We start from the raw sequence: 23,406 nt of genomic DNA on the forward strand, positions 1-23,406 counted from the left end.
TAATTAAATTTTATTGTGCGCTAAGCAAGGGACAGCTTCATGAGAGGATGCAATTTAAGCCCCAGGCCTGGAGGCCTAGGGGTATGGGAAGATGTGGGGATCTCCTGTTATGTGAAGTGTCCCTAAGCTGCTGGCTGAGGTAGAGTGCTACTGGGCCGTGAAGGAAGCAATGATCATTCACCTCTATTCACAGGAATGATCATTCACCTCTATTCACCTCTTCTCAAGCTCAACAGGAATGATCATTCCTGTTGAGCTTGAGAAAGAGGTGAATAAATCTTGTTCATTGGGTAGAGAAGAGCGATGCGTTTCGAGGTATTCACCTCTTTCTCAAGCTCAAAAGGAATGATCATTCCTTTTGAGCTTGAAAAGAGGTGAATGCCTCAAAACGCGTCGCTCTTCTCTACCCAATGCACCTCCATTCACCCAAAGTACCCCCATCCCCTCACTGATCCGACTACCCGGCGCCTGTCAGCTTCCGTTGCGTACCGTCTCCCGCACACTGCCCACAGCTGACCTGGCCAAGACCGAGCACCTACATCCACAGCTGCGGTCACAGCAGCCCGGGCTGCACTCGATATCGTTTTGTCCCTCCTGGTTCTCCCCCACACTGCCCAGAGCCCACATCCTCTCAGCGGCATCAGGGACAGAGTCACCTCTCTCCGTTCACCTCATTCCTTTTCGATGGATGAACCTCCTCAGTCAACATACTAATTAGACCCAGACAGACACCACGAGGGTCCCAATCCTCCACACAGGCCGTCCATCTTCTGATCCCTGGATCCACATGTAAGTGATATCACATTGATTTTTCGCCAGTGATTCTTTACCATCACATTGATCCCCTGTTCTTTATATATATTGCAGTCCAACTAGCTAGTGCTTTATTGTTGTGTTTGCTGTTGCACCCTCCATGTTCCTTTGTCAATCTGCATCCACAGGTTCTCCTCCTGTTTCCAGGGCTGCACACATGTTTGTCAGTTAGCCTCCCCCATCCGAGAGCGCTGTTTATGTTCTTTTTGGCTCCCATTATTCAACACCACGGGAAAAGAACTTCACCCTGAGGATTGTGCCTGGAGCATTTATCACCAAGTGGGTCTGTGACATTCGTGATGTACCTGTTGGCTAACGGAGAGGCCATCTGTGGCAAAGCTGGTTACCAATAGCGTTACAGTAATATAAGGCCAATGATGTCACTAGCATCTTTCCCCTTTGTTTATTGCAGGGACGGAATTTGCCAGCTTCAGTTGATTGGGCCTGCACTAACAGCTTCCTTCCGGGTTTGGATGAACTCAAGCCTGGAATCCATCCAGCTCACCTCTATCATTAACCTACTAGGAGTCCTTCTTGTAGCAGCTCCACCAAATAAAGGCCAAAATCTGGATATGAAAGCATTTTGTGTGATCGTGACATTAATTGCAATGTCAATAAGAGAAAATAGATAATTAGAGCCAATGTTCTTTTTCCAGAAAATAGGTTTTGTGCAGGTTATGGCACTAAAGAATTGGTCTTGTACATCCCTAGACTGTTCTTGTTATTATGGCTTGTTTACACCACGTCCAGACCAGAACAGATTGTTCTTGTTCACACCAGCACAGTCTATACCAGACCAGAATACTGCATGTATCATTTTCTCTGGTCTGAAACGCACCAGAACATGCATACATGCATCAAAAACACACCAGAACGCAACCAAATGGAAAGAAAGACACCTTTGGCCTGCTTTGATATCACCATTGGACTTCCTTGTGTTGTGGAGAGGAAATTATTCACGAGAGAGGAATAAAGATGGATGAAGTGGATACTGAATATTTTGTGGAGCTTCTAGAGCATCGCCCTGAACTCTATGACCCTAAACATGGGCAATATAAAAATAATGGCCGCAAAATGAATAAATGGAAAGCATTGCTGCACAGGTCATCTAGATTATACCATGATGAGCAGTGCAGAAAAGCAGGCAGGCTCCGGTGAGTGTATGAGATCTGTACATTACTTTGAGTTTGTCCAGCGTGTATTCTGCTATTTTTTGCCCTGCCACTTGTATATGGATGCAGTACTTCTCAGATTGCAGAATTCCCCCCTCTCCATTTGCCAATTAAGTGTGCTGCTTTTGCCTGTGCACAACCACACTGTTCTACATGGAGCACACAAAACAGGTTGTTGTAGCTGCAGGAGGGGGAGAAGGGATATTTTTCCAAACAGGATTACATAGTGTGGAGAAGTTTGCCACAATAATAAACTTATTCGCTCTGTCAATTGAGTTGATTATTTTCATGACTACATCTCTACATGCTAAATTTATTTTAGTTAATTCCCTCCCCCACCCCCTTAAGTAGACATTTTCATTAACATACCAAAAGATAAAATGAAGGATGCAGAGCCAAAAAAAAAAAAAAAAATCAGGTTTTTATTTGGCATGTGAGACAATCAGCATATAAAGATAGTAGTCACCAGCAATCACTTGTAATGTGCAAAAAGGAAAGCACTTTTATTGATACATCACATGCGTCAAGAAGTATGTGACGTATCAATAAAAGTGCTATCCTTTTTGCACAGTACAAGTGAGTGCTGGCGACTACTATCTTTACTTGGATTGTTGCACGATGCCATCCGTGCCGTCATATTGATCACCAACGGATATTTTGTTTGGTTCAAGCGCTGTATTGATGTGCAGATGAATCCCTAACGACAATTAGCATATGAACATTTTGCTAACTACATTACCACATCAAATGTGATTGACTTTTTACAATCATGTAAACAAGAAAAAGCAGAAGAACAAGCAAATAATTTTTTTAAGCTGTGCTTCTCACCAGCAGGGGGGTCAGAAAATATTCGTCCAGGTCATCTCTCATGTTAAGAGCATTCATGCTTCCCTTACCAACACTGCATTGTGCCCGCTCTAGGTAATGTTGTGAGGAGTCCTCAAAGTTGTACCCATCACTCTCCCTGACATAGTTGTGCAGAACACATGTAGCCTTAATATTTGTTGCATTTTCAGGGGGTTAACTGCATGACTGTGTGCAATACTCGCCATTTATTAGCCAGTATCCCAAATGTGCACTCCACCATTTTACATGCACGTGACAATCTAGGTAAACATGCAAGGGTTGTGGTTTAGGCTCCGCCATGAGTAGAGCCGCGTTATAGGTCTCCCTGTCCCAAAAGCTTTGTCACCTACAAACAAAAGGATAGGCAGGGTCAGTGGTTCATGCCCATGGTCTATCCCAAGATTGAGTCTGTTGGTCTGTAATAGCTGACCCAATATAGAATTCTTAAACATGGCAGAATCACTATTGCTTCCATGTGAACCAATGTCCACGCAAGTGAAGCAATAATCCGCATCTGCCACTGCCAGCAGGACTAATGAGAAATATTTTTTTATAATTTAAATATTTACTTCCGCTCATTGGGGGCATTATAAAAAGGTGCCCATACACCGGCCCATTTGGCAGTGATCTCTCGATCATCGTACGGCAGTGATCTCTCGATCATCGTACGATTCTCGGCTGGTTTTCCAACGTGCTCGATATACAAAAGTCATGCAACCGTACATTAGAAATGGTCACACGCCTTCCATACACTGCACGATTCTCGTACGATCGCGGGATTTCCCGCGATTCTCATATGAGAACCGTGCAGTGTATGGGCACTTTTATGCAGTTTAGAAAATTACATCTTTTCCAAAATAGTTTAGCAATATCCAGCCACCTTTCCTCTGTTGGAGCTGGCATGACCACATGGTGCAGGTTACATCAAAATTGCCTTACATGCAGACTGTATAATGTAATAGGTGGTCAATCTTCCAACTCAAAATTCAAGATGCATGGATGCATATGACCTGTAGCCAGGAACCTGCAAGAAATAGATGATAAATGCATTGATGTTTGCTTTTTTTTTTTTTACAGTTGAACATTTAAAAAAGATAATACAGAGCAGTCTAAAGGACTGTTACCCGAAAGAATTGCAATGTCAGCTAAAAGGAGCAGAGGAGTGGAGCGGGGAGCCAAGGGAGGCAACACACGCACTTCGGCATCTTGTCATTTCTGAGGCCTGTTGTCGAGTTACGGAAGTTGGCCTAGTAAGGTGGCATGATATTGGTCATCTTTTATCATAATTTTTCCGCTAATGATACTTTTCCTAATGAAAAGAACAATTCAGTAACTGGGACAATCAGGGGCCACCAAGAAGTGTGCTTCCGGTGGCTGTGTCAGGGGCTCCAGATGCAGGCCCATCTGACAGTCCAGCGGTGGAGGACACATCCACTGATATGGTGGAGGAAAGTGTTGGATCAACTGCATGTGAGCAGGAGGAAGGGGAACGACAGAAGATTCCAACTGTAGCATGTGAGGAACCCGGGGACACACAGGGGACCAGTTTGGAGGAAGCCTTACTCACAGTTGAGGAGCCCGGCCTGTCCTCTTCCAGGCCAAAATCAGGAAGGCCATCACCAGCTCCCAGACAGCAAAGGAGCACACCAAGGTGGAACAAAAACCTGGACAAACTTTTGGGAGGCAGTGTGCTTTTTTTAAGAGCAAATTTGCAGAACTCAAAAGTTATCCACGCACCACGGCCAATGCTATGGTGCCAATCATTGAGCAGGTGCCCAAGAATCTGCAGGCAGAATGCTTGGCTGATATGGGTATTGTTGTAAAGGGGTATCAGTGCCGGAGGCCTCCGACAATTACCGAGTGGAGGGAGAGCCCACTCTACCACACCACATCAGGAGGGGTCCTATTATAATATGTAAAATTTCCATTTGTATTTCATGGTTTTTTTATTCTGTTAATGTTTACTGAATATGTTTATAAGGTTTTTATAGTTCTCAATAAAAAGGAGGGCGGGGGGTCATTAGTTAAAAAATTTTTTTGCACTTTGCCTTTATTTCATGGGTATAATTTTATTGGAACCCAAAGAAATCTTCCAATATAATATACCATATTTAGATGCATCCACTGGCACCCAAACCATCAATACGCTTCTAACTGCAGGTGACAAAACATTTGCTTTGTAAAATTGCCTGTCTATGGACAGTGATCTATTACGCATGACTGTGTTATCTACATGCAGCTTTTAGCTCATGGTGTCACGCCGTGAGCAGCTGAACATTTCCAAGCAGCCACATATGAGATTATGGTTGTGTGTTTTCTGGCTACCAGAATACCATGACAAATATTGCATGGCGACTGTAGAGTTATTAGTCGACAGGTTACTCTGCTCACAAAAATTATTGATGCAGATACCAGTTCAGGTACTTGGCATTGTCATGAGAACTACCAGAGGCGCAGGGGTTGCAGGTTCGACTGGGCCCTGGTGCTTCTCCACTGTACCTGAAATCATTAGGCTGTATTAAAACAGTCACATGACACTAAACAAAAATGTATCACTATTCTAGTCTTGGAGCTGAAATCAGTAGTTGTACTTGCAACAAGTATGGTACTTGGTATCTGTGCATCCCTAGCAAAAATTGTTGGCCATATAATTTATCAGACGCTCAAGGTCAGGTAGCAACAACTTAAGGGAGCTTAAAAAACCCCTCAAAAAACAAACCAAAAACATAAGGTCACTTGGGGAAAGGGCTGAAAAGATGAAAGCACATTAAAAACACAATAGTCAGGAGCGGCCACTTTCATTTCACCAGAACAACCACAAGAAGCATGGAGTGCTATATACACAAAACATTATAGCGTTGAAAAGACTTCACTGGAAAACATTTCCCAATTTTCTGGTACCTTTCCATACGCAAGAAGTGCTAAGAAACAGAAGGAATTGACCTCAGGGCATTATAAGCATAGTGCCCCCCCCCAAAAAAAAACCCAAACAAAACTGGAACGTGTCAAAAACACATAACCACAATACACCACATTCCGGATCTGGTCTGGAAAATGGTGTGAACCTGGCCTATACGGATGAGGAAAATGCAACCATATGCGGGACAAATTGGGCAAATGAGGGAAAAACAGGGCAAGGTTAGAGTTCTTATGGGACATGATTTATTGTGACACCTTTTCACATCTTCCAGCGTCAGGTACCTTACTTGCTTTTGGCATTCATTCTCAGAACAGCACAGGAAATTGGTTCTGGAAGACATCCCTGTGACAGATGCTATTATCCCAGGCCTGAATGAGGTGCATGTATATAAGTCCCATTATGTGTCATTGACTACAGGTTCAACTCTGATAAATGTCTGGATGAAGGATCTCAGCTTAGGGCCAGCAGCCCAAGAAAACTCTTTAATATTGGCCCAGACTGTTAGTTTGGAGCAAGCATCTGCATACACGCAGCAAAAATATTTGAGTTAGTGCAATAGTGGACATAAAGACATATTGTTGAGAATACAAGGCCTTTTCTTACAGAAAAATAAATAGAAGTGCATAGCATTAAAGAGAGAATATGCCATGCTCCCGTGATAGACTATAATTTCAATACAAATTAGTAAACTAAAAACGTAAGATTGAAATCCATCACGGGATTAATGGCTACTTTACAACACACACAGGGACCATAGGGAACAAAAGTAGCCACCCTCCAGAAGGAAGGACAGTATCAGCACCAATTCAGAGATGATTTGCGGATCTATAGCCGAGTAATACACAAATAAGATACATTTTTGTTAATAGGATTTATATCTTAAAAATGCATTCAAGTACCCTGAGTTTAGTGTCACTTTAAAACAAAACTGATACAGGTTATATTCATATCTCACGAGTCAGGCAACCAATGTAAAAACATATTCCCTGGCTGCATAAAAGCACCTGCTGACTTCTAGTTTAAAATGGCAGGCTCTAAACGTCTACATTAATTTGTTTAAATACAGTGTATGAACACCCTCTCCTTACAGATTAAGATTGACCATGGCTGTTTTTGGTCATGCTGTAGATCTAAGGCAATGACAGTGTGAACCTGTAAATTATTGGCACAGCGTTACTACATAGTTTCTGTCATTCTAATGCAGATGTGCACATGAAGACAAGTTCAAACAAAAAACCTTTATTCCTCTGTTAATTATTTCCAGTCTCAAAATTGTAATAAATGTACAAAGTCTTTATATTAATAGTGCTTTTCCCTTTATGAAACATACAAAAATAAATGAGCCAGTTAGGCATACGTAGATCAGAACATTCTATTTTCACATGGCAGCAGACAACTTTAGTATTGACATAGGTTAAGGACTGCGCAGAGTATGGCTGGCTTTAACACTGTGATTGATAACATGAGGAGTACAACCAAACTAAAATGCAACAGTCAATAGAGAGTATGGCATACAAACATCTTTTTCTATGCATATTCTTAGTCCTTAGAAATCGGGATAACTGTAATGCTAACAGAACTATAAAAATGGCAATGTTTAAGATTAAAAATAATCTAGTATAGGAAGCAGATATGGCTACAGCCCCATTATGTGTAGTCAACATATGGTGAGAACCATATCTGCTGTACGGGCTAGACTTTTGTCTAACTGATGGTTTATCCACAAAGTCCAAAAGATCTTTCATTTCTTCATCCTCATTGACTGGAATTTCACTCTGAGCCAGTGCCATAGCTTTTAGCCGAGTCTGTTTTTCATTTACCTCAATTTGGGAAAATATATCTGGAACACCATTGAGAAATTTATAGTTTTTGGTTCCCTTTTTTGTTCTTGTGATCTTGCCCTGTTGCTTCTGCTGTTGAGAAACGTCAAAAAGCGTTTCAATTGCCTCTTCTGTATTCCTTTTACCTGAAAACCTAAGTATTCTTTCAGCAGTCTTCCTAAAACTGGCAGTATTTTTTACATGTGACAAGATCTCTTTTTCCATTTGTTGAAAAACAGGTTTGAAGTGCTGAAGGTTTTGCTCCACGACTGTGACATAATCCTTCACCTCCGGGGGAGAAAAACTTTTGATGGCTGAGGTTTTATCAAATACAATCTTTTGCCTGTCTGCAACTATTTTAGCATAGACTGACTGGCTTGGCGTTTCACCTGTAAAGAGGTAGACAGCATACGCATGGTCACTAGTTGCAAGGAACACATCCACTTGCTGATAATCTCCATGAACACTAAAGCTTTCAACATCAATAGAAGGTCCAATGAAAAGATAGATTGATCGTGTGATTGGTTTCCTGAGATGGGTTGTGACATTCACATAATTTGTTCCATTATATGGGTAACCCGGGGGGTAGTTTATTGATGAGATGACAGCTTTCTCACTCAAGCCGGTGTCATCCATCCAGTACATTTTATAAATATTTTCCCTGTGCCTAAGTATTGCCCCATGGACACCGTCAATAGAGGTTTCCTCAAAAGGCAAGTCTACATTGTGGAAAAAAGTAGTTGTTGCATCTACTGTGCTACTATGATCCAGATGTATATGGTCAACAAGTAGCAACAGCTGTGGGTGGAGTAAAACAAGATTTCTTTGAACACTTTTTAATTTCAGTTTAGGGCTGTAGGCTGAAACACCTTCACCCCTGATAAAAACAACTCCATTTTTCTCCATTGCTGCCACTACCCTTCCATGAGAGTCAGCTGCCTCCCCTTGCTTGTATTTTAGCCACTTTGAAGTACAGTCCTCAGTCACCTGTCCTTCCCATGGCGCAAAGCAGCTTTCCGACACCGATGGTGAAAACATAAGGACGTTATTGAAAAAAGTATATTTTGGTCCATATAAAGCCTCGGTTATAAATGGAAAACCATTAGGAGCAAACGTAAATGAATTCTGGTCTGGATGCTCATGGCCAGCATTGAAATTCCTCCATCCTTTCACCCACTCTTGGTATTTGTTTTGATGTACAATGTCAAATATTGCACGTCCTCCAAGTTTTCCTGATTTGAAGGACAGAAATGGCCTGTTGATCTCTGCAGGTAAAGAACTCCCATAGGTCACTACTCCCCAGTCTTCAAAAACATGCAAACCTGGAGTTCCAAAGTCTGGTGGGGGTGTAGGTGGCAGGGATGCATCATACCTGAAGATAAAAAGAACAGACACTTTACTACATTTAAATACTAGCGGCCAAATCAGTCAATTATTTGCATTATATATTTTACACTTTTGGTTGCTACTGGTTTAAGGTTTTTTTATTACTCAATAATATTCCCTCAAACAGCTAAAAGTACCATTAAAATAAAAATAGGAATCAAACCTAAAAAGTATATAAAGTGGAACTTCATCCCGAACTTTTTTTTTTCTAGATTTGGGTAGCATATGGAGGTGTTAGAATCTGTGTTTATGCTGTTGTCTGCCCTAGTCATCACCGTCACTTAAAAATAAAGTGAAGGAAAATCCAATAGGTTATGGTCATTGGAACAAAAATAGAAGGGATATCTTCTAATGAAGACACTCGTGTAATCTCCCCTTATTTTTGGGAGATCTCCACTTTATGTTGTGTCTCTAAGGAAAGGAAGTTTAGAGAATTTTCCCCATTGTGGACACAGTACACAGTACTTTCTAACACTTCAGATGCACAAAAACAAAACAGTCCCCACACTACAGGTGTTAACTGCTTTTTTCTGTCCAAGGACTAAAAAAACAAAAAGAAGAAAAAAAAAAAGTTACTCACCAGAGACACAGAGCACACACAGAGACCAAGAGTGGTTTTTAGGATGCTTTACCAGGGGATTCTTTATAAGGGGTGCTCAACATTAGGATATGGCAAGTGTACTAGCAATCTGGACAAAACAAAGGGCTAAAACAGTAAGGAAGAGAACGGGCAGAGTCCAGGGGCACAGGACAGGAATCCGACCACAAGGTTAATGGCAACAAGGCACAGCACAGGGAAAGTCCCGGGACACAGGGCAGCAATCCAGGCACACCTAAGGGTTAACAGCAACAGGGCACAGTACAGGGAGAGTCAAGGGACACAGGGCAGCAACTCTGGGCACAGCAAAGGGTTAAAAGCATAGTACAACAAAAGGGGTTCATGGCTCACACCTAAAAGTTGAACTATTAGGCGAGTGATTTCCATTCATCCTCATAGTTAGAGTGGACCTGTGACATCGATCAGGAAGTGAGCAGAAACATGCAAAAACTTCTCGATAATCTCCCTGCAGTGAGCGGTGACCCGTCAGTCACCACTGCCCGCAGGGATTCCCCCCACCCCCGATCCTCCAGCGCTGAGGAGATAGGCAGCGCCTCTAGATAGGCAGAGCCAGCCATCACTCACACAGCTGGGTGGATCGCGACTGTAATGGTCGGGATTCGTCCCTGCTGCAGCGCTCACAGTATATCGCGGGCAATAGCTCGCGATATACTGAGCTTTGGGTCTTGGGAGGACGCTAGTATATGTCCTCCCGTGACCCTAAAGAGAACTATGGAGAAAAAACACTTACCCATAGCTCTCTTTTAAGGCCTCAGGTCACGCCACAGAAGAGGGATCCACACGGATGGTAAGGCAGGAGGTGGTCTGTAGAGCTGGTCTGTGGAGCCTCTTCAGTGTTCGAGCAGAATCAGGAACGGAGGGTCTGAGGATCCTGCATGCCCTGGCCGCAGCCAAGGACCACCAGGCAAGCTAGCAGGGCAAAAATGGGGAGCTTGGTGTCTGGACAACAGTTCACAGCCAGTAAGGCACTGCAAGTCCCAGTAGTTTCCAATTATGGACACACACATCCAGAACTAGATGTCCTGGATTTCCAGTCCCAGCAGTCCTAATCTTCTAGTCTCTTTCCAATGAGGCCCTCCAGCCTCGAGTCCAACTGGAGTAAAAAAAAAAACTCTGAATACTCTGAGCACAAGGCTGTTCTAGCGTACCAGGAGTGTTAGCAAATCAGATACCCGAGGCCAAACTGCTGGTGACGAGGAGTCTACCTTTGTCCTGGTGTAGGATACAACACATTCCTGCTGAGAGGAGCCTCATCTCCCGATACCCCTGTGTGAAGGACTTCATGGATCAATTATGTATATCGGCTGACTGATTAACATGAGGCCTTTGGGTTTGTTTTGAACAAATATTCTTAGAGGTTAATTTCTAAACGCATCTAATATTTCAGATCTACATTACAACTGAGCTCTGCTTTAAGTTGTCTTTCATGAAAACTAAACCTTTAGCCTGCATTCACACCTGAGCGACATGACATATGCATTTTTTCAGCATGTTTTTGCATATTTTTACATGCATACATAAAACTTGCACATTTTAATGAGCAGATTGCAGCAAAATTCACGTTTTTGAGAGTTTTCATTGAAGTCTATGGGGCCAAGAAGTGCAGAATCTGCCAAAAAGGAGCTCATGTACTTTCAAGTAACGGGTGTTTTGCCACAAGCAACACGACACTCAGATGTGAACATGGCCACAGAAATTTATGGGAATTTTTGGGGGCATTTGTTTTTAGCAGGAAAAAAAAAATGCTACAAAACGCTCAGTGTAAATGAGGGCTAAATCGTCATCTATAACCATTCAGCGAATATTCGGTTGCTTAGATATCACTGCAGAGGCAAAAGAAAAAAGGTGAGAGCTAGGATTGTTTTATTAGAAAGTAAGCTCATGATCATGCACACAGCAAGTGCTTTAAAAGCTTCATGAATAAAGCAGAGGAGAAAATAAAAAAAAAAAAAGGTAAACGCAAGCCCCCTGTGCTTTTAAGCTGTACATGGGCATAATATAAATCCATACAGTATACACATCTCCTGGGATTTTTTTTAGTGCCCTATTCAATAAAATGTATAAGCTCCTGTGACCCATATGCTTACCAAAGAAACTCCGTGTGCAAAGTGCACCAACGCTGTCCTTTGGCTGGTGTCCCCGGTCCTTCTTGCACTCTGTTGGCTTGGATTTGTTCTGCCAACCAATTCCCACTTCCATTTCTCATAACAAATGTATCCAAAAATACCAGCTGACTCTCCGGACCATAAAACCAGTTGTAGTTGGAATCTGCAATGGCAACTGTTCTCTGAAAACCTAGAACACAGCACATTGTATTAAATCAATAGAATTGTCAAGGCGTTATTTTGCAAGGAAAGATGGCAAATTAGAACTGTATTATATCATTATCCATATAGTCCAGCTGCACCACAAATTTTATTATTAGGTATATTAGGCAGTAAATTACTGTAAAGATGGTTAAAATGCTGACTAAAATGGAAAAAAAGTGAAAATTAAATTAAGGAACTCATGACAATGGTAACAAGATAACAAATGTTCTTTTATATACTATGAAAGACTGAGATGAACAGTAATATCTGTGGAATAAACAGTTTTATAAACCCTTTCGTGACCACGGATGTACCGAGTATGTCAGTAGCAGCAGAGCCCTGTAAACAGACTGTTTACCTTTGTAATGCTGGGCACACACCTTACAACCGTCGCAAGACTTTAGTCTTGCGATGGTTGTAAGGTAATTTAAAAAAAAAAAACGTACGATCTGCCCATCTTGGACAGGCCGATCGCCTTTCTCCTCCTATGGGACCAGGAGCGACACGGAGTGCATCAATTCCGGTCCCTGAGCAGTCATTGCTCGGCTACTAAAGCTGAGCAATAAGCTACTGAAGTACAATCTGCACTTTAATAGCTTATTTAAAGTGGAACGTTGACACTAGGGGTCTTTTGGACCCCCAGCATCACCTTAAAGAGGACCGGTCACTGCCAATATGCCATCATATGGGGGGCTTGTAGGCCCCCTATGCAATAGCAATTAAAATAAAAAAAAAAGAAAACAAGCTTTAAAAAATAAATAAAATGTAAAAAGTATTTTTAGGCCCCATTCACACCGAGCGACATGAAAATCGTGCGATTTTGAGCGATATTGCGCGACGAGCGATATTCAGCGACTTGTCGCGCAACTTTTTCCTATTGGGCTGTATGCAATCAGGAGCAATATCGCTCGAAAAAAGGGTCATGTAGGAGCGACAAGCTACCAGTGATGAGCTACAAGCGATATTGAGCGATACTGAGATGTGAACAGCTCCATTGAAATGGATTGGAGAAGCTACATAGAGCGATAATCGCGTGGAAATATGAGCGATATCGCTGCAAAAATCGCGCGATAAAATCGCTCAGTGTGAACGGGGCCTTAAAGCGTCTATGGACATTTTGGGGTACTGAATTAAGTCGCCATTTCACAGGCGCACGCAGTTTTTAACCTGGGCATGTTAAGTATCAATTTGTTGTAACCTCATCTTTAATATTTTAGAAAAGAAAATGGGTATTTTAATTGTGTTTTGGGGCACTAAAATTAACTTTGTATTTTTCACAAAATGTCAGGGTTTGATAAAGAGTTACGTCAATATTGTGCAACATAAACATTTGCAACTGCCACCATTGTATTCTACAAGGTATAATTTTTCATAAAATGTGGATTATCTCAGGTGTGCAAAAAAAAAAAGGCCATGGCAGAGAAAGTGTCTAAAAAAAATGTTTATGGAACAACAACCAATGGAAGGACTGGAGGAGACCTAAAATTGGTTATGAACCTGTAGATCTTGTTAAAGAGTCTATTAAATGAACAGATCATAATAAAAAGAGTAATTTCCTATTTGTAAACATTATTGGACACTGGCAAACAAAACATTAAGCCAAGCCAACTCCTGACTAGTTACTCTACCTTATTTTTGCTGATCCCTCAGGGCTGCTTTTGAGGCCTTGTTCACACCAAATGCAGACCAGATCTGCATGAGTTTCTGCACACGCAGTGCAGGGGGTTGTGTCGCGTTTTTGATGCATTCCCGGACGTTTTTTTTTAGTTTAAAATGGGCTTTCAGTGCGTTCCAGAGCAGGTAAAATAGGGCCTGCTGCAGTTTTTTTACCTGCTCTGGAATGGAACGCTGCGATGTGAACTGGAGCTAAAAATACCATTGGACGCAGTTTTGCTCCGGTCTGTAACTGCTCTGCTCCTGGAACGCGCTTGGTGTGAACAAGGCCTGAAAGTCCCATATGTCAGGGAACATCTACATCCTGTGTCCTACAAATGGACAAGAAAAATAGGATTTTTAAATTTGTAAAAGCTTATTCTCGGAGTGCAAAACATGATACAGACTTTAAATTTTAGGCCCTGGGTACATGCTACCCTCAGTTGAGGGAACACTGGCAAAAAAGGAAAAAGCTACAGGGACATGCCCCATATAACCCCCTCCCTCTCCCAGTAAGCCTCAGGTTTTGTAGCAGTAGTGAGATCATAAGAAGAGAGAGCAGGGGGACTGTGACATGCAATGTAACCCAGGAGAAGGATTTTGCAAGCAAGCCAAAAATTCTATTTTCTTAAATCGTACAGTACAGAACAACAGGCTCTCTAGGTCTTAGACCCTGGGACATCTCCATGCAGTCCAACTGAAGGGTAAGCAACATAGCAAACAACAGGGCCCAAAAAACAGTAAATAAAAGGAACTCAGAGCTTAGAGTGCAGCTTGAAGTACTTTATGCCCAGACTTAGCATAAGCAGAGGTAAAACAAAGTAAAACAGATGACAAGGTGGTGGCCTTGCAAATTTGGAAAACAGATGTCTGATGCTTAAAAGCCCACTAAACACTAACAGGTCTAGTGGAGTGAGCTATTACAGGAAAGAGATAAACTTTATGCTTCAGACTATATGCCAGCATCATAATCTATGAAATCCAACTAGCAAGAATGGAATGAGAAACAGGAAGCCCCCGGCATAATACCTTGGGAAAGACAAGGAGGCAATCTGACTGCCAGAAGGCGGCAATAGCTGAGAGGTAAACACGAAAACTGTGAACCACATCCAGACAGTTGAGAAATTTCCACTGAATGTTTTGGAGCAGCACAAGAGGTGTCCTTGACCACCTTAGAAAGAACGAAGGCCTTAGGATGCCAGAGAACCTTATCCCTTTGCAACACTAAGGAAGGCCCTTTACAGTACAAAGCAGGTATTTCAGAGACTCGCCTTGCAGAGTCAACAAGAAAAAAGTCATCTTGTGAGAGAGGTCAGCCATTGGAATAGCCCTAATAGGTTTGAAAGGGGTTTCTGGAGGGCAGACAGAACCAAGCTGGAGGTTACATGGACTTACTGAGGAGCATACAGGGGAAGCAATGTGCGTGACACACTGCACAAATGCCTTCATCAAAAAGTAAGTGGCTAGCAGTCTTTAAAATTGAAAAGCCAAGACCAAAATTTTTATGGCGCTCAAGGCCAGACTCTGATCCAGACTAGAATGGAGTAAGAATAGGACCTATCCCATAAAAAACTTGGACTGGACAAAGTAGGTGCGGGGGTAGAACTTGTAAGATGTCGACTTCCTGGGTCATTAGGAGAGCAGGGATGGCAAAATCAAAGAAGCCTCTGTCACGCAAGACCTAGGCTTTAAACACACAGGTCATCAAAGCCAGCAACTGAGAAGCCGGTTGGAATACAGTTCTTGGGAAGAAGACCTGGACGATCAGGGGGGGCCCATGGAGAGTCTGTCAGGAGACAGAAAAATTCCAAACAACACTCTCCAGGGAGAATCACCAGGATGCCTTACAACTTGATCATGCAAAGAAGATGAGAGAGAAGCCTCAGAAGAAAAACAGACTGAACTGAAAGCACTCAGCTGGCAGAACATCCATTGGGAATGCAAAAGGAACCCTGGTTCCTTTTTGCACCAAACCTATCTAGGTTTGTTGAAGAACCTGAGTGACAAAGTCCACACCCAGGGTTTTCTACCTGTGACATATTTGCAGAACTCCTTTTAAGAGCCAGCTCGCTGTTTGCATCAGGGCTGAAGAGTACTGAGGCAGGGTTCTGTGATTTTTTTTTCAGGAAGCCAAGTACAGCACCCTTCCACCATCCATGATCTGCCTAAAGAAGCACGGAGACCCAACGATGACTTAGATAGGTCTAAAATAAGATATATAATGAAAACTAAGGAGGTTTTATTTTAACCATTTCGTGAACATGGTCATTGGGACACAAAATAAGCGGATTAAAATCCAGCTTTAAAAAATAAGCACAACACAGATGCCAGAGCAGGGAACAGCTGCAGCAACTGAAGGTCTGAAGTACGGGATTATAATTTCATGAGTTTAATTTCATGAGTTTAATTTCCTACTTGATACAAGATGCTTGCAGACAAAAGTTCACTTTGCCATAGAGGCACCCTGAAAGCGAGAAAAGGAATTGGCATAATTTTCTTGCTATGCATCAACCTCAAGCAGTCAAGATTTGCAATTACAGTGCTGATTCATGTTTTGTGTGGTTATAGCAGCACATGTGGCTTTGTAAACAAGTGAAAGAACAGCTAGTTCTTCAAAAGAATACTTGATGGACAGAGAAGACAACTTTGTTCAGCAAAAGCCAGACACAGCTATGCATGCACTCTCCAAACTATCCTGAGTAAATACAAAAAAAAGTAATCAGTTATGCCAAGAAAATACACAGACACTTCAGAGAAGGGTATTGCTTAAAGGAGAACTATGGGGTTAGGGCTTTTCCCCATAGTTCTCCTTGGGGTAACGGGAGGACACAAACTAGCGTCCTCCCGTCAAATCAGACACAAAGAAAACAGTACGGAAAATTGCTGGGTCTTCTGCAAAATATGTTTAATATACACAAAATATTTATGGTTAAAGCTAAATAAATGAACACCCTTTAGATGGAAAGACCTCTCCTTGTCCAAACCCAATTTCTATTAAATTTCTGCTCAGTTAATACACTTTGATTACTGGGCCAAAAGAGATTAGAAAACTGGATATTTTATCTCACCCTTTCCCTGCCGGGCAAATTTTTGACTTTTTTTTTTTTCCAGCTCTTCAGTTTAGAGTCAATGGTAAAATGATGGCACGTGCTAGGTGTGTGTATTTTTACATATGTACGTGTGCAAGGCATTGACAGTCCTTTAACTTTTTGGGGGTATTTTATTAGGCTTTATTATTTTCTAGTTTACTTAACTGTATTGCGATCACAAGGGGACTACCGATGTGATAGCATTGTGCAAGTGACACATGCTCTTTTGGAAACATCTAGAGTCTATTACAGGCCCTGATGCCACCCCTGCATAAACAGTGTTTGAGCTGCTGTTTACTTGGCTACAGCTGGCCAGGATCTGATAGCCGTGAATCTAGAAGGGCTCCGAAAATAATGCTTTTATGTTCATACTATAGGGGAGAGATCAAGCAGGTTGTTTTTAACAGGACCTGGCATATAGTTGATCATGAGTAGAGATGAGAGAGAAATTAAAACATTTGCTCTGTTGTAGATTTGTGAGGGTTGCACCCAAAAATCAGGATACCATTTTGCTACCCAAAATTAACATCCGTAGAAACAAAATTTTAGATGTTTTGATAGCTTTTTTTTAAATCTTTGGTCACATTAGCCAATTGTTTTTCTGAAATTGGTTATGAAGCAGTACCCACAGCAGTTTAAAGTAGGGATGCGCCGAAATTTCAGTCACTGAAACATACTGGCCGAAAATTGCACTTTTGGCAAAATGCCAAAAGTGCCAGCTTTCGGCCAAAATTGCAGTGCATATCTGGTTTCTCTCCTCCCTGTTGGGCGCTGCTCTGTGTTCCCACTGATGCAGTGTGGCATCCAGCACGGAGTAGTGAAACTGTCACAGGCGGCCAAGCGGTGTGGGGAGAGTGATGCAAGCGGCCGGCGTGTCGCAAGAGGCCGTGATCTCCTCCTGCACCGCATCAGAGCGGTGTGGGGGCAGACAGCTGTCAAAACCGTGTAACAACTGCCCAAAAATAGTTCCTGTACCTTTTTGCGCGACAGGCGAATTCGCCTGCATGACAACGCAAAGGTGTGAACAGCCTCCATTGACTTGAATGAGAGTCTGTGTTTTGCACGGATAAAAATCGCCTTGGTGTGAACCAGGCCTTCAAGTGAAAAGAAAAGGAGGGTCAAATTGAGGGACACCGAGCTTTATCTCATCAACACACAATGCATCTAAGCCTTTAACCCTTTGTTAGGACAGACTATGTTCAAATCTAGTTTACAACTTATGACATCTGCCACCACAATACAGACAGGTTTAGTTAGGGTAAACAAATTCCCACAGCCCCCTCCTTACGATTGGATAGAGGGAAGCGAAGTAGGATTTTAAAGCAAGTATTAATCACTTAAAATCGTAAGAAGTTTTAAAAGAATTCCAGTTATTTTTTTTGTTTAAATAACCCTTGCAGTAGGGCTACCCCCGCACTGCAAGAGTTAAATGCTAGTTTTGGTCTAGGGGTGAAAATAAAGTTACTCGCCTGATCCGCCAAGATGGCCGGCTGTGACGGCACTACCTCCACCCTCTCTCCTACTCAGCAGCGATGGTATGTCATTCGGCATCCTCACATCCTATTCAGTGTTAATGGAATGTGATGACTAAGGGACATTCGACCGCTACAGCAGACCGCTAGTGTATTCTACAGTGTTTCCCTACAGAGCGTGCTGCAAGAGCTACGGAAGCACAGGAGATGATCGTTAGGCAGGCCCTGCTGTCAACCTAGAGGCAGAGCCAGCTGTGCCCCCACCCCTCCCCCGTCTGTTCCTCCAGTCAGCGCTGTTCCTCCAATCCCTGCAGGGAGCGGTGACTGACAGGCAATGCTCTCTGCAGGGAGATGATTGGGAAGTAAGCGAGTGACTGTGCTCACACTCGTCCCGATCAATAGAGCCAACAGTTTTTATGTCACAAGTTACATCCAACTATGAGGACGAGTGTAAATCACTCACCTCATTAGTTCTCTTTTAAATTAATGTTATTTTTAAAAAAAACAATCACTGCAAAGCGTTCTAACAACACACTGCATGTGCATAGCGTACACCACAATATGGTGCATGTGTGTGTGTGTAGGGGTGTAGGGGTGTGTGTGTGTAGGGATGTGTGTGTGTAGGGGTGTAGGGGTGTGTGTGTGTAGGGATGTGTGTGTGTAGGGGTGTAGGGGTGTGTGTGTGTAGGGATGTGTGTGTGTAGGGGTGTAGGGGTGTGTGTGTGTAGGGATGTGTGTGTGTAGGGGTGTAGGGGTGTGTGTGTGTAGGGATGTGTGTGTGTAGGGGTGTAGGGGTGTGTGTGTGTAGGGATGTGTGTGTGTAGGGGTGTAGGGGTGTGTGTGTGTAGGGATGTGTGTGTGTAGGGGTGTAGGGGTGTGTGTGTGTAGGGATGTGTGTGTGTAGGGGTGTAGGGGTGTGTGTGTGTAGGGATGTGTGTGTGTAGGGGTGTAGGGGTGTGTGTGTGTAGGGATGTGTGTGTGTAGGGGTGTAGGGGTGTGTGTGTGTAGGGATGTGTGTGTGTAGGGGTGTAGGGGTGTGTGTGTGTAGGGATGTGTGTGTGTAGGGGTGTAGGGGTGTGTGTGTGTAGGGATGTGTGTGTGTAGGGGTGTAGGGGTGTGTGTGTGTAGGGATGTGTGTGTGTAGGGGTGTAGGGGTGTGTGTGTGTAGGGATGTGTGTGTGTAGGGGTGTAGGGGTGTGTGTGTGTAGGGATGTGTGTGTGTAGGGGTGTAGGGGTGTGTGTGTGTAGGGATGTGTGTGTGTAGGGGTGTAGGGGTGTGTGTGTGTAGGGATGTGTGTGTGTAGGGGTGTAGGGGTGTGTGTGTGTAGGGATGTGTGTGTGTAGGGGTGTAGGGGTGTGTGTGTGTAGGGATGTGTGTGTGTAGGGGTGTAGGGGTGTGTGTGTGTAGGGATGTGTGTGTGTAGGGGTGTAGGGGTGTGTGTGTGTAGGGATGTGTGTGTGTAGGGGTGTAGGGGTGTGTGTGTGTAGGGATGTGTGTGTGTAGGGGTGTAGGGGTGTGTGTGTGTAGGGATGTGTGTGTGTAGGGGTGTAGGGGTGTGTGTGTGTAGGGATGTGTGTGTGTAGGGGTGTAGGGGTGTGTGTGTGTAGGGATGTGTGTGTGTAGGGGTGTAGGGGTGTGTGTGTGTAGGGATGTGTGTGTGTAGGGGTGTAGGGGTGTGTGTGTGTAGGGATGTGTGTGTGTAGGGGTGTAGGGGTGTGTGTGTGTAGGGATGTGTGTGTGTAGGGGTGTAGGGGTGTGTGTGTGTAGGGATGTGTGTGTGTAGGGGTGTAGGGGTGTGTGTGTGTAGGGATGTGTGTGTGTAGGGGTGTAGGGGTGTGTGTGTGTAGGGATGTGTGTGTGTAGGGGTGTAGGGGTGTGTGTGTGTAGGGATGTGTGTGTGTAGGGGTGTAGGGGTGTGTGTGTGTAGGGATGTGTGTGTGTAGGGGTGTAGGGGTGTGTGTGTGTAGGGATGTGTGTGTGTAGGGGTGTAGGGGTGTGTGTGTGTAGGGATGTGTGTGTGTAGGGGTGTAGGGGTGTGTGTGTGTAGGGATGTGTGTGTGTAGGGGTGTAGGGGTGTGTGTGTGTAGGGATGTGTGTGTGTAGGGGTGTAGGGGTGTGTGTGTGTAGGGATGTGTGTGTGTAGGGGTGTAGGGGTGTGTGTGTGTAGGGATGTGTGTGTGTAGGGGTGTAGGGGTGTGTGTGTGTAGGGATGTGTGTGTGTAGGGGTGTAGGGGTGTGTGTGTGTGTGTAGGGGTGTGTGTGTGTGTGTGTGTTTTATTATACATTTTTTTAAAGTTGACAGACCCCTGACATTTCCTTTTTGAAAAAGAAATTGAGAACACAGAGTCCTCAATCTCCTTTTCTGCAGCCTCAGCAATGTATGACTGGAAAGCACCCAGTACAGAGGCGCCCGGAATTTTTGTCAATAGCTAGTCAGCAGGTTTTTAGCTGCCGATGACTGCTATTATTTTACAGAGGACCATGAGCTTATAGCAGAACAGCAAAAGCCACCGACGTAAGGCTTACCGACGTGGCCAGCTGCAATCAGTTGTGTTCCGCCGCAGGTCTTACGTCGGTGGCAGCGAAAGGGCCAATTGTTCAAACCCTTACCAATTTCGGTATATACAGTTATGACAAGGCTTTTAAATTCCTCCCTATGTATATAAAATGTATACTGACTGCAACAACAAGTCCCTCAGCTTAACAATATATAAGAACCTTATATGTATTAGCATATATGAACAAAAGCTTATGCAAGGCTGATTCAACAACACACAGTATACTTTCATGCAAAGTAACTATTACCTTAAAAAAAGTAATTTGGTTGGTTGAATCCCTGTACCACAGCAGCTAACGCAGAGTGTAGAAAAATGAATTTGGCGTAAACCCATACAAAGCATGTATTAAAAGAAGAACATTTTTCTTAACCTTTGCAGTAGGACTACCCCTGCACTGCAAGGGTTAAGAGCTCATTTTGGTCTAGGTACAAAAAAAAAAAAAAAAAAAAAGGATAATGGTGTATAACCAGATTTAAAAAAGAACTCCAAGATTTTTTTTATTAACTCTTGCAGTGGTGCTACCCCCACACTGCAAGGGTTAACTGCTCATTTTGGTCTAGGTAAAAAAAAAAAAAAAAAAAAAGGGGAGGTTATAGTCGCCCGATCTTCGGAACCAGCTGGCTCTTAGACTGGTCCTTCTAACCTCCCTCCCCCTCCAGCGGTCTAAGGCCATCGTATCATCGGAGGTGGAGACAGGCTGCAAGCAGAGAGCCGGCTCCAAAGTTCAGGCGAGTATAATTTTGTTTTTTGTGCACCTAGACCAAAACAAGCACTTAACTCCTGCAGTGCGGAGGTAGCCCCACTGCAAGGGATAACAAAATCTTTTTTTTAACAAAAAGTTCTTCTTTGAAGAAAGCATCCACCCATCCAGTGCTGCAGACAAAAGGTGTCTATATAGTAGCTTTAAAACCTGGGGCACAACTTTGCCCTGATGTGTGACAAGGTTACAAGGGCCACCAGATATAAACGTAATTATGTAGCTATTAAAATGAAGCAAAAAAAAAAAAATTATGGACAGTTTCATATGGCAGAAAAGTATTTTTGCATGCAGCACCTTGTTTATCCAATATCTCTTACCCGGCAGGATCGTTCTATACATAAAAGCAAAGTGCTCTTTTAACCAAGGATGATTGAAGTGGTTGATATCAAAATGCCTTTGGACAAGAAACATATACTGAAAAAGTGATCTAGTGGTGTAGCTGCCATAGGCCACGCCCTCATAAAGTGACCCATCTGTCACGTCATTTAACAAGACTATTGACTTCTCCATTATGGTGAGTACTTGTTTCGTCCAGAAGTAAGCTTCTTGCAGATAACCTGTAAAAAATGAAATAAACATTGTATAAAAACACAATAAAATCACAAGCTGGTTAACCCCTTCGTGACGGGAGATGTACACTGTACGTCCAGCCACAAAGGGACCAAATGACTCGTCACGTACACTGTACGTGACGAGTTAAAAAGAAGATATACTTACTCTCCGGTGGCCTGTACTCAGGCCCGGATTCCCCACAAGGCTACCGAGGCCCAGCCTCGGGGCGGCAGCGTTGTGGAATTCCGACACACGGAACATACAGTTCCGGCCGGTAAGTTGCCTTCTACATTTAGTCCTGCTTTGGGAAGACAGGACTAAATGTAGTGTGGGGAAGCCGCTTGTTCGTTTACACGTGATCGCGGCTATGTCGCCACAATCACTTGTAAAATGTGTGCAGCCTGTCCGTCCTCCCTGCCCCGCTGCACCTACCGTGTTTCCCCGAAAATAAGACAGTGTCTTATTTTTTTTTTTGCACGAAATAAGACACTAGGAGTACCTCTCTCTGGTTCTGTCCTTCCCCAGGCTGCTCAGTCTCTCCTCACTGGCCGCCGATGTGGGGAGCAGATCGGCAGGGTTAAAAGTAACCCTGCCGCTCCGTGTACAGAGGGAGGGGAGCTGTGCTTAATACTGAAAAATGGCCTGGCCCGAAAGGGGGTTTAACACCCCGGTCTTCTAGTGGTTAAAGATGCATTCAAGCACCTTAACTATTAACAAAAATGACAGTGAGTCAGTGATTTTGATAGCTCGATAGCCAGATGCATAGTGACTGCTTGATATAAACTGACAAAAAGTGTAAAAAATTAGGAAAATAAAAATAAATAAATATATTTTTACTATATTAAAAAAAAAGAATCAAAACTTGTGAAAAGTGTTTTTTTCTATTTTGTTTCCTTATTTTATTCAAACTGTGAGGTGTTAGGTATACATGTTTGATATAATTATATATCAAACATGTATAAATTATATATCAAACATGTAAAAACAATATATAATATGTGTGGGTACATTTAGTAAAAAAGTAGATTACTGCTGTGTAAGAATCACACAACAAAAATGTAAAAAGTGTGTCATTTATGAACACAAACTGAAAACTAGCTCAGTCATGAAGAGGTTAAGAAGCCTCAAAATACTCACACACACGTTTTTGCTAAATTTGCTTACCTTGATTCATCAGGACTAAACTTCCTGTCAACAGTGCTACACAGTTGGTAGGTTGATGGTTGTGGAGATACTGAAACCCCCATCCTCTCCTATATGACGTTTCATACATATGTCCAGAAGCATTGGCTATGACCTCAAGAAACCTCTCTTTTTGGTGCTTCGTAAAAGAGTCATATAAAAAGTCATAAGCAGTGGAAAAGGCCACAAGAGAGTGTGCCAGAGGAACCTCATCCCAGGGAGCATCTTTCACCAACCTAACCAAAAAAATATAA

At 43.1% G+C, this 23,406-nt stretch overlaps 1 protein-coding gene across 3 annotated transcripts in view; it reads right to left on the reverse strand.

Annotated features, from left to right (window-relative positions):
* Positions 1-7,001: 7,001 nt before the first annotated feature.
* The window catches only part of DSE (dermatan sulfate epimerase), a 46,441-nt gene continuing 30,036 nt past the window's right edge, over positions 7,002-23,406 (reverse strand). For all 3 annotated transcript variants that reach the window (XM_018563877.1, XM_018563873.1, XM_018563886.1), the window contains 4 exons: positions 23,135-23,388; positions 21,736-21,975; positions 11,664-11,871; positions 7,002-8,943 (listed from right to left, as the gene is read on the reverse strand). In XM_018563877.1, coding sequence (XP_018419379.1) covers positions 7,194-8,943; positions 11,664-11,871; positions 21,736-21,975; positions 23,135-23,388 — 2,452 coding nt within the window. In that variant the 3' untranslated portion in view covers positions 7,002-7,193. The remainder of the gene's footprint in view (positions 8,944-11,663; positions 11,872-21,735; positions 21,976-23,134; positions 23,389-23,406) is intronic.

This window comes from Nanorana parkeri, unplaced genomic scaffold, assembly GCF_000935625.1.
Source record: "Nanorana parkeri isolate BGI_ZX_2015 unplaced genomic scaffold, ASM93562v1 scaffold22, whole genome shotgun sequence".
Taxonomy (NCBI): domain Eukaryota; kingdom Metazoa; phylum Chordata; class Amphibia; order Anura; family Dicroglossidae; genus Nanorana; species Nanorana parkeri.